The following is a 14610-nucleotide window of genomic DNA, read 5'->3' as shown; positions in this document are numbered from 1 at the left end:
TCAAAAATCAAATCTTTTCAAAATTTAAAAATCATATATTTTTCAAAATCTTATCTTATCTTATTTCAAATTTAAAAATTAAACCTTTTCAAAAAATCAAATCTTTTTTTCAAATCACTATCTTATCTTGTTGACTTTTCCAAAATTTCAAAATTCAAAATTTAATTTTCAAATTTCAAATTTTAAATTCAAAATTTCAAAATTTAAAATTTAATTTTCAAATTTCAAATTTTAAATTCAAAAATGTTTTTAAAATCTTTTCAAAATTATTTATCTTATCTTTCTTATCTTTTCTACCTTATCTTTTCTATCTTATCTTTCTTTAAATTTTAAAATCAAATCTTTTTAATTTCTTATTTTATCTTTTCTTATCTCTTTTCTAATTTTCAATTTTAATTTCAAATCTTCTCTTATCTTATCTCTTATCTTATTTTAAATTCAAATCTCTTTTTAATTAATTACTTATCTTCTCTCTCTCCTCTTTATGATGAATCTCTTTATGATGCCCGGGAGAGGTATAGGAGGATGGTGAATCTCTTTATGATGCATGGGAGAGGTATAGGAGAATGATAAGAAAATGTCCCACTGAAATATTTCCAGAATGGGTACAGTTAGACATCTTCTACTATGGGCTTCGGACATGGCTAGGATGTCCTTGGACCACTCTGCTGGTGGTTCCATGCACATGAGAAAGACCATTGGAGAGGCTTGAGAGCTTATTGAGATAGTTGCCACTAATCAGCATCTGTACTCATCTCCTGAGGCCTCTATAAAAGGAGAGGTTAAGGCAGTAGTTGTTGAACCTAACCCTTCAAAGCAGGATGGTGCATTGACTCAGCAACTACAAGCCCTTGCCTAACAAATGCTAGAACTACAAGAGGCTCTGCGAGAAACTCAATCTTCTAACATAAATGTAGAAGCCCAGTTGAGTTAAACAAGGCAGCAGTTATCTAAGCAGATAACAGATGAATGCCAGGCTATCCAACTGAGGAGTGGGAAAACCTTAAGCACCCAAACTCAGTACAATAAAAACGAAAAGCCTATTGAGGATACACAAGGGTCTCTGCACAAAATGACTATGAGCATTTAAACGCCCAGAGAGACATCCCTCTTGGTGTTGAATGCCAGAAAAGTGCAGAGACTGGGGGTTCAAATGCCCAAAAGGGTATCCTTCTTGGCGTTGAACGCCAGGAAAGGGCAGAGACTGGGCGTTCAAACGCCCAAGGGGGCAGCAGCATAGGCATTGAACGCCCATGCAAGATAGGTCAGTCATTCGTTGATAACAATCCTCCTAAGCAAGCTAGTAATCCCCCTTCCAACTCACATGGCGTTCGGCCTTCATCAAACAATGTTGATGAGAACAAGGCTAAGATGCCATTTCCTCAGAAACTCTGTCAAGAGGAAAAGGATAAACAATTTACCCGCTTTGCGGAGTATCTCAGAACATTAGAGATAAAGATCCCTTTTGCAGAAGCTCTTGAACAGATACCTTCTTATGTAAAGTTCATGAAGGACATTCTAAGTCATAAGAAGGATTGGAGAGAGACACAAACAGTCCTCCTCATTGAGGAATGCAGTACAATCATTCAGAACAGCTTACTAGAGAAGCTTAAAGACCTTGGAAGCTTTATGATACCATGCACTCTAGGTGATGCTTGTACAAGGACAGCTTTATGTGACCTTGGAGCAAGCATCAAACTAATACCTGCTTCACTAATAAAGAAGCTTAGTTTGACTGATGAAGTCGAACCAACTCGCATGTGCCTTCAACTTGCTGATGGTTCTATTAAGATACCATCAAGAGTAGTTGAAGACATGATTGTCAGGGTTGGACCCTTTTCCTTTCCCACTAACTTTGTGGTGTTGGACATGGAGCGGTGATGGGTGGAATTCACTACCCTTTCCCAATAGTATTGATGAATCTGCTCTTGGCAAGCGCACCAAAATTATCGTCAAGTATTAACCCACAGTGGAGTGGGATCGTATCCACAGAGATTGGTAGATTTGAGAAATTTTAATCAATTGGTGAATTAGTCAAGCTCAACAGAATAAGTTGTAAGTGCAGGATTATAAATGGCAGAAACATAAATGGCAAAGGAATAAAAGAAAGCAATAAAATGCAGAAATAGAAATAACAGGAATGCAAAGGAGAATGGGATTTTTTAGAATATAAGTAAAGCTATAAAAGAATGGGAGAGATAAGAATGGGGGAATTCATTGAGATCAGGAGATATTGTCTCTTTGGATTAAATCCAGCTCATATCCTCTTCAATCATGCAACTTATTGACCTCTTGGCAATCATGATTGATTGAGCCCCAATCCCTTGGTGTCTCAATCTCTCAGATCTTGATCAATAGCCAATTTCTTGGTCTAATTGCTCATGAAGAGAGATATGCTTGGTCCCTGATTATACCACACATCATCTTAGGTCCAAGTAGATGGAGGATTGTATGTCACCATATCCAAACACCAAAACCCATATTCTACTCAAGTGTGAGAAGGGATTTCTAGCATGGTTTCATGTTTCCTTTTCCAAGGTTCCCATGAAACCCATTTTGCATTCAATCTCATTTCTAAGTTAATTGAACACTAAACATGAAAATCGAAATTCCTTCTAGCAAATCAAAGAGAAGATGAAGAGAAGAAGAAATTCACTATCATTAATCCATCAAGTACAATAGAGCTTCCTCTCTCAATGAGAGGGAATTTAGCTACTCATAGCTCAGAGAGAAAGTACAAAAGATGGAAGAGATGAAGTGTGAAAAGTAAAAAGTGAAATCCCAAAACTAAACTCTGTGACTTGCTTTTTCAATACTTCCAAGGGTATTTATACTACTCCTAGATCTAGAAAAATAAAAGAAAATTACAAAGTGAAAAGAAAATTACAATTTAGAGGGAAAAGAAACTCAACTAACGTGATCTTCCAGCTGGCGTGTGACTGGCACTTCTTTGGCGTGTCATGCTCCTTTTGTTTTTGATTTGGCATGTCATGCCTCTCCAGTCAAGGGGCACGCCGTCCTCTATTTAACCCATGGCATGCCATGCCTTTGAACCAAAGTGGCACGCCCAGGATATTTTAAATGGCTAAGTAACCTAGCGTGCCACGCCTTCGACACCAAGTGGCACGCCCAGGGTCATCTTCCTTATCTCCATGCTTCTGGAAATTTGTACCAGCGTGGCACGCCCACGGTCTGGCGTGCCACGCCCTTCTTAAAGCTTCACCCTCTTGCTGGCATGCCATGCCTCATCATCCAAGTGGCACGCCTGAGTTCATTGGCTCCTCTTCTTCCTCTCTGGAAAATACTACCAGCGTGCCACGGCATGAGACTGGCGTGCTACGCCCTCATTTGCTTCATCTTCTTGCTGGCGTGCCACGCCTCATCTTCCAAGTGGCACACCTGAGTTCACTAGCCCTTTGATTCCTCCTCTGGAAAATACTACCAGCGTGCCACGCCATGAAACTGGCATGCCACGCCCTTCATTTGCTATGGTCCCAGAGGTTGGCGTGCCACGCCTGGATGTTCAAGTGGCACGCTGAAGTGAGATGATTGAGTTGGTGTGCCACGCCTTCGATACCAAGTGGCACGCCCAGCTTTATTTGGCCTCCTTAGGTGCTGGCGTGCCACGCCTCATCACTCAAGTCGCCCGCCTTAGTGGGACTTCTTGAGCTGACGTGCCCGCCTTACTGAAGATTGATGGTTTAGAAGTTATAGTGGGACTTCTTAGAAACATTTTGGATGTCACAAGTAACAAACCCTTTTAAAATTAATAACCGAGTATTCAAACCTCGGGTCGTCTTCTCAAGGAATTACAGGGAGGTATATTTTATTATTGGTTATGGAAAAACAGTGTTTGGGTTTGAAAAAGGGTTTTAAGCAAGAGAAATAGATTGCAAGAATTAATAAATTAATAACTAATGAAATTCCTGGCAAAGTATGAAAACTGGAAGTCCTATCGCAGTTATCCTTATCAATTGTGATGAGAATTGGATTTTTCTCCAACTAAGTTAACCTCTAACTATGAAGGTAAGTTAAGTGGACGGAATAAGTTTGGTTCCTCAAGTCCTAGTCTTTCCTTAGGAAAGACTAGAGTTAGTGGAACTCAAGTTAATTCTTGAAGAATTCCAAAATTCAGTCAACAACGAGTTTGACAACTCAAGAGTTACCAATTAATCAATTAAAGCCAAGAATATAAAAAGCTAAATGAAAATCATAGATCTGAAAATACCTCAATTGTATTTAAATATAAATTTTAAATCTAACATGGAAAGATTTATGAATCAAATGGGCAACATAAATAATAAACAGATAAAAGTATTAGAGTATCCAAAGTAGAAGAGAAACATAAATTAAAGAAAATTGAACCTGTGATGAAAAAGTAATATTCATAATTTCTAAAAATCCTAATCCTAAATTCCTAAGAGAGAGGAGAGAACCTCTCTCTCTAAAAACTACATCTAAAACTAAAAATTATGAATTATGAAAGCCGCCTTGAATCTCTGCATGTTCCCTGACTTTAATCTGTGTTTATGGGCCAAAAAATGGGTTGAAATGCGGCCCAGAATCTCTGCCAGCGACTTTTGTAATTCTACAGATCGCGCACGTCCTGTGTCCCGTCGTCCACGCGATCGCATCACTCAGCGTTTTTCGTACCACGCGTGCGCGTCGTCCACGCATTCGCGTCATTCGTGCAACTTCCAATCCGCGCGGTCGCGGCAGGCACGCGAACGCGTCACTCCGATTTCTTCCATTTCACGCGGTTGCGTGAGCCATGCGACCACGTGACTTCTCGCTGGTCATCTCCTCAATTCCTTGTATTCCTTCCATTTTTGCATGCTTCCTCTTCATTCTCTAAGCCATTCCTACCCTATGAAGCCTGAAACACTTAACACACAGATCAAGGCATCGAATGGTAATAAGAGAAGATTAAGATTAGCTAAATTAAGACCAAAGAAGCATGTTTTTAATCATAGAACTAAACTACGAAGGAATTGTAAAATCATGCAAATCCTATGAATAAGCGGGTGAACAGCTTGATAAAATCACTCAATTAAATACAATATAAACCATAAAATAGTGGTTTATCAACCTCTCCACACTTAAACATTAGCATGTCCTCATGTTAAACTGAAGGAGACTAAAAATATAAATAACTTGCAAGAGGAAGATACCTCATGAAAGCAGGGAACATAGAATTAAGCACTGAACCCTCACTCGTAGTGTATATCACTCTAATCTCTCAAGTGTCTAGGGTCAATCACTCTACTCTTCCCTAATCATGCTTTCTATAGCTGTCTCTTCATCTAACAATCAACAAAAAATTAATGCACCAATACACAAATCAAGAGGTCTTTTAAGGGTTGTAATGGGGTTAGGGTCAATGTAGGATTGTATTTGGCCAAGTGGACTAAAATTTGAATCCTTAATTAACATAAAATTTCCACCTAACTTAAGACAATCCATTTAATTAAAATACGAAATCTAACTTCCCATTAACTATATTTTCCACATATTCATGCATCCTAAATTTGTGCACAATACATATGCATTGATACCAACACTTACTTTGGGGCATTTTTATCCCCTTTATTATTTGCCTTTTTTTTCTTCTCAATGCATATGATTAAAGTTTGAATGCATAAACATGTTCTTAACATTTTCCACATTTTCACACAAAGTCTAACATACTCAATTCTCAAACCAAACGTTTCCAAACCCACTTTCCCCACACTTAAGTTATGGGCACTTTTACTAGTCTAAGCTAACTAAGGATTCAAATTAAAGACATTATTGTTTTCCGCTTAGAGTTAGTAATGAGCTAAAGTAAAGAACAAATGGGTAAAATAGGCTCAAATTGGTTTGCAAAGGATAATGGAAGGGTAAGGCCATATGGGTATGTAAGCTTAGTGAAACAATGCCTCAATCATATAAGTGCATGCATACATCAACTAATGGAAATATAGATTTAAGCAAGACAAAGATCACAATATTAGAGAGAAAAACACACAAAAATAAAATATATTGGTTGATAAAATGCAAACAATCAAATAGGCTCAAAATCTCACTGATTTTGTGTGTTCAAGCTTTAAACCATGTTCCAAAATAAGATTTCTTCAAACAAGTTTTTCAAAAAGTTTTATTCAAATTAGTGAAATACTATAAAAATTTCTTGAAAAAGAAAATATTACTTTAACCAAGTGGTAAAATATGCACAAAATCAAATAGATATGCAATCAAACATGCAAATGCAACAATAAAAAACAAAAATTGGTGTTGAGAAGGGACTAACTGACTCGTGGAGATCGGTATCGACCTCCCCACACTTAAAGATTGCACCATCCTCGGTGCATGCAAAGATGTGCAGGTGGCGGGGGTTGTCGTTTCTCAGCCGATGCTCGTTGTAGAGTCTTTCTCTTTACTCTTCCCGGTGGCCAGCCTGAAAAAGGAAGAAGAGAGAGGGACATGAAGTCAAAGGGGTAGAGCAAGGGAGAGGGCAGTATTAGTAAGAATCATGCTAAAATAAAGAAGAATGTCATTAACACATGGTCGCGACTCCATGAAATTAGGACAACAATAGAAACAGGGCATGATAAATTGAGGCAATTTAAATGCAAGATGTTTATTGGCATGCTGGCAAAGGCATGAGTAGCACAAATCAAGCATTAAAAGCCATAATGTACTATTAGTCATGAGAAACTAACAATAACGTTGGTATTGACAATTATATTTAATTAATAAAATAGTAAAGGGAATTTGTGAAAAGCAAGCATTGAATAGTAGAATAGAATAATGTAGAAAAGTGCATGATGCCATACGGGCTTTTTCACAAAAACATAGCATGCATGGTAAATAAGTTATTGAAAGTATTAAATTGAACATGCAGGCAGCCTTTTTTTTCTTAAAAGTTATATAATTGTCAAACAATTCACAAAAATATAGAAAATAATGACCCAAATAAATTTCTAACACCAATGAAAATAATGCAATGAATGAAAGTATGAAAATAAATTAAATAAAATGAAAGAAAAGAAGAATGAGAAATGAAAGAAAGGAAGAAGGGGGTAAGTAAGAAAGAGGTAAGGAAAAATTAGGATTGGGGGAGAAAAGATAAAATTTTGGCGCGGATCAGGATAAGCTGTGCGACGCAAGCGACGCGGATGCGTGGGGGATGCATTCGCGCGACTTGTGCTTTAAGTTAATCAACGCGGTCGCATCGGTCACGCGGACGCGTGACTCGTTTTATGCGACTGGCGCGAGGGCAGCCTGACGCCCGCACAACTCTCTGTTCAAAAATCTTATTTTGCCAAAATATGGGTGATGCGATCGCATGCGTGGGGCACACGTTCGCATGGTAGGGATTGTGCGTCTAGCACTAATCCCGCACCACTCCAGCATAACTTTCGGCTATGCACTCTTTTTACGTCGATTAGCAGGTCATGCGGCCACGTGGGTGACGCGGACGCGTGGGAGGCATGTTTCACATGTGACACGGAGGCGACGCGTTCGTGTGGGGCGATTTGTGCCACAGGCATGCCTCCAGCTACACTCTTGCGTGACTCTCTGTTCGATTTGTTTTCTTCCCAACACACCTATGACGCAGACGCGTCGACAACGCTGTCGCGTCAGGTGCAATTTTTTTATGCAGTATGCAGAAATGCAAAATGCAATGAATGTCATGCAAAAATTTCAAGTTCAATAAAAATTTGAAAACAGACTAAAATTAAAACTAAAAAGAGAACGATCATACCATGGTGTGTTGTCTCTCACCTAGCACTTTTAGTTAAAGTCCTTAAGTTGGACATTCTGGTGAGCTCCTTGTTATGGTGGCTTGTGCTTGTACTGATCCAGGAATCTCCACCAGTGTTTGGAATTCCAGTAGCCTCTGGGATCCCAAACTAGGTGCAGAAAGCCTTCAAGTAAGTTAAAGCAAGTGACAAGGCCCCAAGAGTATTGATTTCTAGATTGAATTCCGGGGTTCCAAACCTTACTTTTGCACCCGTCTTCTTATTGATCATTAGTGTTCCAACTGGGTGGCAGGCAATCTGAATTCTCACTAAAGCGGCCAAACAACTTCCTAGACCCATTTAGTTGAGCTTTACACCAACCTTTGCATTTAAATTTTGAGCACACAACCATGTTGAACCTTGCAGGATAAATCTTATCACTGACCATCTTCTTCTTACTCTTAATGCCACAGAGAGCTCTAAGTTGACCATCCGTCTCCAGTAGCCCATATTCAAGTGGAATTAGAAAGCTAAGGGATATGAATTTTACCCACTTGAATGTTGTGAAGGATGACGACAACTTAGGGGGAGGTGTTTCTAATGAACGTGCAGCTCCACTTCCTCGTGCTCTTCTTCGACATCTTCCACCTCTTTGCAATCTTCTTCAATATCAACCTATTCCTCTTGGTCGATTTCTTCCGATTCAATTTCTTCTTCATTTTGCACCAAGGGCATGGGAGGTTGTGCTTCTTCTTCTTTAATCTCCATGCCAAGTCCAATGGGAGAGGATTCAAATGTAGATAAGAATTCGTTAATGATTGAATCTATCTCTTGATCATCTCCTTCAAAGTCTTCAACTATGATATGCTTTGGAGGTTGGACGCCCTCCTCAGCATCAGCTTTAAACGTCTCTGAAGGATGCTCTATAACTTGACTTTCCCATGGAGGTTCAGCATCTCCTAAGTCTTCAACCACTGCCTCCTCTTCTTTTTCAATAATTTCAGCTTCCTCCACTTGTTCCAATATCAAATCGTGCTGCTCACTATCCACCGGAGTGCCCAATTTCTCCTTCCTGCTACGTTCTTCAATAGATTTCCCACATGAAGCCATGGGGTTCTTTAAATGTTCGAACGTCAGAAAGGTAATTGATTTCTTGCTTGATCCAGGTATTTAAGTATGAAATCGTATTCATCCTTGATGATTTCCTGTTCAACCATTTCTTCACCATCAAGTACAAAATCCTCCTTGTTGTCTTCCTTCACTAGTTCTTCACCCGTGCTGTGAACTTCAAGGGTCTCTACTACCTTCACCTTTAGTGCCTCCTCTAGCTCCTTATGAAGTATGGATTCACGAAGATGATCCTTTCTCTCTTGTTCTATGTCAATAGTATCAGTGGGATCATGTTGCTCTTGGATTAATGGATGTTGGCGCTCTTCCATAGATGATGGTGATGGGATGGGTGGATCATTATGTGGTTGAGATGGAAGTGTAGTAGAGCTTGAGGGTTGAATATTGGGTGTAGAGGGTTGGCCCATACGGGATATAAATGCTTGAAGAGTAGAGGTGAGTGATGCATGGAAACTTGTCTCTCAATAAATTTTCCTTCGGCAAGTATACGAAATTATCGTCAAGTAAAAACTCACTATAGAGTGAGGTCGAATCCCACAAGCATTGATTGGTCAAGCAACTTTAGTTAGAAGAATATGCTAGTTGAGCTAAACAGAATTTAGATTGAGATGCAGAAATTTAAATGACTAAAAAGTAAATAGCAGAAATTAAAGTGCAGAATCTTAAATGGGGAATTGGGGTAATGCTCATAAAAGTAAATGGCAGAAATTAAAGAGAATGGGTAAGATCAAAAATGGGGGAATCGTTGGGTTTAGGAGATGTTGCAATTCTACGGATCAAGTTCATTCTCATCTCTTCCTCAATCAATGCATTCATTAATCTCCTTGGCAATTTTAAGTGATTGAATCCCAATTCCTTGGTAATTCAATCTCTCAAATCTTGATCAATAGCCAATTTCTTGGTCAATTGCTCATGAGAAGAGATGAAGTATGATCACTGATTATACCACATACATTTCCCAATTCAAGTATTGAGGGGATTATAGTCACATATCCATCCCAACCCAAATTGGTCCAGCATGAGAAAGTAATTCTAGCATGATCTCTTCATTCCTCTTCCAAGGTTCCGAAGAGATCCAATTATGGAGAGTTTCTTTTTCAAGACAACTAACCAATTGAATTAAGATTGAAAGCTTTCTAGTAAAATCAAGAGAAAAGATAGAAGAAGAATAATGAAAATTAATATTGATCCATCAAATTACATCAGAGCTCCCTAACCCAATGAAAGGGGTTTAGTTGTTCATAGCTCTAGGAACCAAAAATGGCAGAAAAGAAGAATCCATGATAGAAGTACAGAAAAGTAAATATGCAGAGAGTAGTTCTCCCAAATGCCAAAAGTTCTTAGCTAGTTCAAAACTACTCCTATATATACTACTCTTCATGATCTTCTAGTGAGTTCTTCATGTCTTGGATGTGGGCTTTGGACTTTGAGTTGAAGCAATTCTCATCTTTAGTGGGCCCAACTTGCAGAGAAATATGAATTAGGCTCAGGCACTTAGTGAGATTAATCGTGGAATACATTTCTGGGTGCGAGAACATTAGTGGCATTCACCTTTTCCACTAACGTTCCACCCTTATATGCCCACGTTATTCTCAATGTTAGAAGTCTTAACATGACTTCTAACGTTCCTTCTCAATTCTTGGCCAATGTTAATGGGATTCACTTTTCCCATTAACGTTGGCTTGTGCCCCTTTTTGCAAACGTTAATGGGAATCACTTTTCCCATTAACGTTGCTTGCCCTTTGCCTCCCACGTTAGGTCTTATGTTAGCTTAGCTAACGTAGCTCTTAACGTGGGCACCTATCACCTTCGAGAGCGTTAGTGACACTCACCTTTGTCACTAACGCTCTATTTGCCTTAATCCCCTATGTTAGAGTCCACATTAACTAAGTTAACGTGGCTCTTAACGTAGTAATGAAGCCATCTTCTAACGTTAGTGACAAAAGTGAGTGTCACTAAAATTGGTTCCTTGAACCCCACTCGACGTTAACTTTCACGTTAACAATCTTAATGTGAGAGTTAACGTAGGCATTGAAAATGATCCAATGTTAGTGACAAAAGTGAGTGTCACTAACGTTGGCATTGTTGATCCTTGTCCATGGTAGAGTTCACGTTAACTTAGTTAACGTGACTCTTAACGTGGGGCATTGCCTAGTTTCCCAACGTTAGTGGTGTTCACTTTTACCACTAACGTTGAGGAGAAACGTTATTGGAGTTCACGTTTCTCATTAACGTGGAGTCCTCCTTTCCTTCTACGTTAAGTACCACATTAACTTAGTTAACGTGGCTCTTAACGTAGGCTATGAAATGGCTTCGCAGGCGTTATTGGTGATCACTTTTCTCATTAACGTTGCAAGTCAATTGCCATCCCACGTTAGTAGTCACGTTAACTAAGTTAATGTGAATGCTAACGTGATTCTTCCATGCTTCATTTGTCCTGAAATCAAGCAATTAAAGTGCATCAAAGCTCTAGCCAAAATCATGAGATCATGCATCACTAAAATATCATGTAATTCTAGCAAAAATCTCATAAAATCATGCAAAAATCACAATAGTTGCTTGAATAAGAAAATGCATGAAACTACCCTAAAACAGTAAAGAAAAGGTCAGTGAAACTGGCCTAGATGCCCTGACATCACAACACCAAACTTAAAGCTTGCTTGTCCCTAAGCAAATACTGAAGCATAAGCAAAATGAAATAAAAAAACAAGAAGAAAGGATGGGAATAGCATTCATGGTTCATGGAGTTTCATGCATAGCAACTTAGGTTCTTTCATTTTAGGTTTCAAGCCTTTATCAAATCCCTAGTCACTCTCTTGATTGCATCCCTTGAGGCTTCTTTCTTATTGATCCTTCTCTTTAAGCTTAGTACATTTTTCTTTTGGCTAAGTGCTCTGTAAGAGGGCGACTTTTTATGATAAGCTTTCAGCCAACACTCCCAAACCAGTTGGTTTTAAGGTGCTAGGTGTTAAGACACCCCCAAGGACTTACTCCCTCAAGTTTCTTTCCCTCATACATACACACCACAGGCACATGGTTTGTTATTCTTTCTTTCTTGAGACATTGGTGTCCAGCACCTCTTTGGGTTACTAAGTGCTCTATAACAAGGGTTACTCTTGATAGTGGACGTTCAGCTGATAATCCCAGATTAGTTAATCCAAGTTACCAAGTGATAAGGCACCCCTAAGAGCTTATTCATCCAAGTAGATCCCTTGTACATAAACACCACAGACACATGCCTCAGCTTCACAACCCTTGGTGCCTAGCATTGTTCCATTTTGTGTTCCCTTTCTTATTTCCACTTGTATTACTCTTTTTCTTTTCTTGTTGGGATCTTATTATTTAGCTAGCCTCAAGGAATGTGTCTCAAATTTATGACTTAGGATGGATAGTTACTTTCTTTCCTTTCTTGGTGAACCAATTTAGCTTACTAATCATCCTACCACAAACACTTAGAATGCACTTCACAAAATGACTCCATTCTTGTTCTTTCCATAACATTTTCTTTTTGATTAACTTAAAGAGACAAGCATACAAGTAGGCAAGATGAAAGTGAGCATTCAAGACATTAGGCTCAATAACATAGACCTAAGCAATGAAGAATTAAAGACAGAATTGAAAATCCTAAGCTACCATGGAAGCATGTTCTATTTCATACATGATTTTCCTTATTTAAAGCTTTGAAAAAGAAGGTAACTAAGAAGGAACTTCACCACCTTTCACTTGTTGGTCTGCTCATTCTCTTCTACTCCCTTGGGATTCTCCTTGATTACTTGAATCTCCATTCCCTTTACGCTTCCCCATCAGCTTTTTCCAGAATCTGGCATCCTCCATCTTCTTCTTTAATGCTTCCTTTTGCTGTTTCACCTTCCCTTCTTCTTGTTCGGTTAAGTTCTTGCGAACTGTCTCATAATTTGGGATGTCTGGGTGTAGGTGATGCATATGCTCAACCACATAGTTTAGCTTTGCCTGAGTGTTGATGCTGAATTCTTCTCGGTGCAGTTGCCTTCCTTCATTTAGCATGCTGAATTCATTGAATGCTTTCATTTGATTCATCTGGCGTTGGTTGAGTTCCTGGAGTCATTTATCTTGACTTTCTTGCCTTTCAAACACTCGATTGAAGGCTTGAGTAAGCTGGGAATAGTGCTCTTGTTGTTGCTCCATTAGCTATTTCTGCCATTCCCTCTGTTGATTCATCCAATTTGTTAGCATTTCCTCTTGCCTATCCATTCTCTGAGATTGAAGTTGCATTTGTTGTTCTTGTTCTTCCATGTATAGCCTTGACAAATCATCAATGGCTCCTCGGATGTGACCCAAATTGATATCGGTTGGGTCATGATATCCTTCTTGATGATATTCCGTGGGTTGGGATTCTTCTTGGAGAGGCTCTTCCTCTTGTGTACTGGTGGACGAAATTGTGATCACATCAATGTAGTATTCTTTGTTGTTGTATGGAATCATTATTGTGGCTCTTGGCTATGTGTGGACACAACTCCGTTCAACTTAACCAGCAAGTGTACTGGGTCGTCCAAGTAATACCTTATGTGTCGATCCCACAGAGATTGTTGGTATGAAGCAAACTATGGTCACCTTGTAAATCTCAGTTAGGCAGATTAAATGATTATGGATTTCGAAAATTAATAATAAAAAGAAAATAAAAGGGATAGAAATACTTGTGTAAATCAATAGTAGAAATTTCAGATAGGCGTATGGAGATGCTGTGCTCCTCTTGCATCTCTACTTTCTTATTACATTCATCCAATCCTTCTTACTCCTTTCCATGGCAAGCTGTATGTAGGGCATCACCGTTGTCAATGGCTACATCCCATCCTCTCAGTGAAAACGTTCCTATGCTCTGTCATAGCACAGCTAATCATCTGTCGGCTCTCAATCAGGTTGGAATAGAATCCCTTGATTCTTTTGCGCTTGTCATCACGCCCAGCCTTCAGGGGTTTGAAGCTCGTCACAGTCATTCAATCCCAGAATCCTACTCGGAATACCATAGACAAGGTTTAGACTTTCCGGATCCTCATGAATGCCGCCATCTATCTAGCTTATACCACGAAGATTCTGTTGGGGAATCTAAGAGATATGCGCCCGGCCTAGAGTAGAACGGAAGTGGTTGTCAGTCACGCGAGTTCATAGGTGAGAATGATGATGAGTGTCACGGATCATCACATTCATCAAAGTTAAGTGTAACGTATATCTTGGAATAAGAATAGAAGAGAATTGAATAGAAAGTAATAGTAATTGTATTGAAACTTGAGGTACAGCAAAGCTCCACACCCTTAATCTATGGTGTGCAGAAACTCCACTGTTGAAAATACATAAGTAAAAGGTTCAGGCATAGCCGAATGGCCAGCCCTCTCCATGATCAAGAGACCGAATGATCAAAGACTACAAAGTCAAAAGATTAAACTGTCAAAAGATGTCTAATACAGTAGTAACTTATCCTATTTATACTAGACTAGCTACTAGGGTTTACATGAGTAAGTAATTGATGCATAAATCCACTTTCGGAGCCCACTTGGTGTATGCTTGGGCTGAGCTTGATCTATCCACGAGCTGAGGCTTTTCTTGGAGTTGAACTCCAAGTTATAACATGTTTTGGGCGTTCAACTCCGGATAATGACGTGTTTCTGGCGTTTAACTCCAGACAGCATCACGTACTTGGCGTTCAACACCAAGTTACGTCGTCAATTTTCGAATAAAGTATAGACTATTAAGTATTTCTGGAAAGCTCTGGAAGTCTAATTTC

General features: G+C 39.1%; 1 protein-coding gene across 1 annotated transcript; it reads left to right on the top strand.

Annotated features, from left to right (window-relative positions):
• The first annotated feature begins 1371 nt into the window (after positions 1–1371).
• On the top strand, positions 1372–1881 carry LOC107465174 (uncharacterized). The gene has a single exon (XM_016084169.1). The coding sequence runs from the start codon at positions 1372–1374 to the stop codon at positions 1879–1881; it is 510 nt and encodes a 169-aa protein (XP_015939655.1).
• Positions 1882–14610: the final 12729 nt, after the last annotated feature.

The sequence above is a fragment of the Arachis duranensis genome, chromosome 9 (assembly GCF_000817695.3).
Source record: "Arachis duranensis cultivar V14167 chromosome 9, aradu.V14167.gnm2.J7QH, whole genome shotgun sequence".
Lineage (NCBI taxonomy): Eukaryota > Viridiplantae > Streptophyta > Magnoliopsida > Fabales > Fabaceae > Arachis > Arachis duranensis.
The sequence above is the reverse complement of the archived record's forward strand: the minus strand, read 5'-3'. Positions and strand labels throughout refer to the sequence as shown.

Coding starts and splice junctions, on each gene's coding strand:
- LOC107465174 (XM_016084169.1), top strand. CDS start 1,372: ATGCCATTTCCTCAGAAACTCTGTCAAGAGGAAAAGGATAAACAATTT.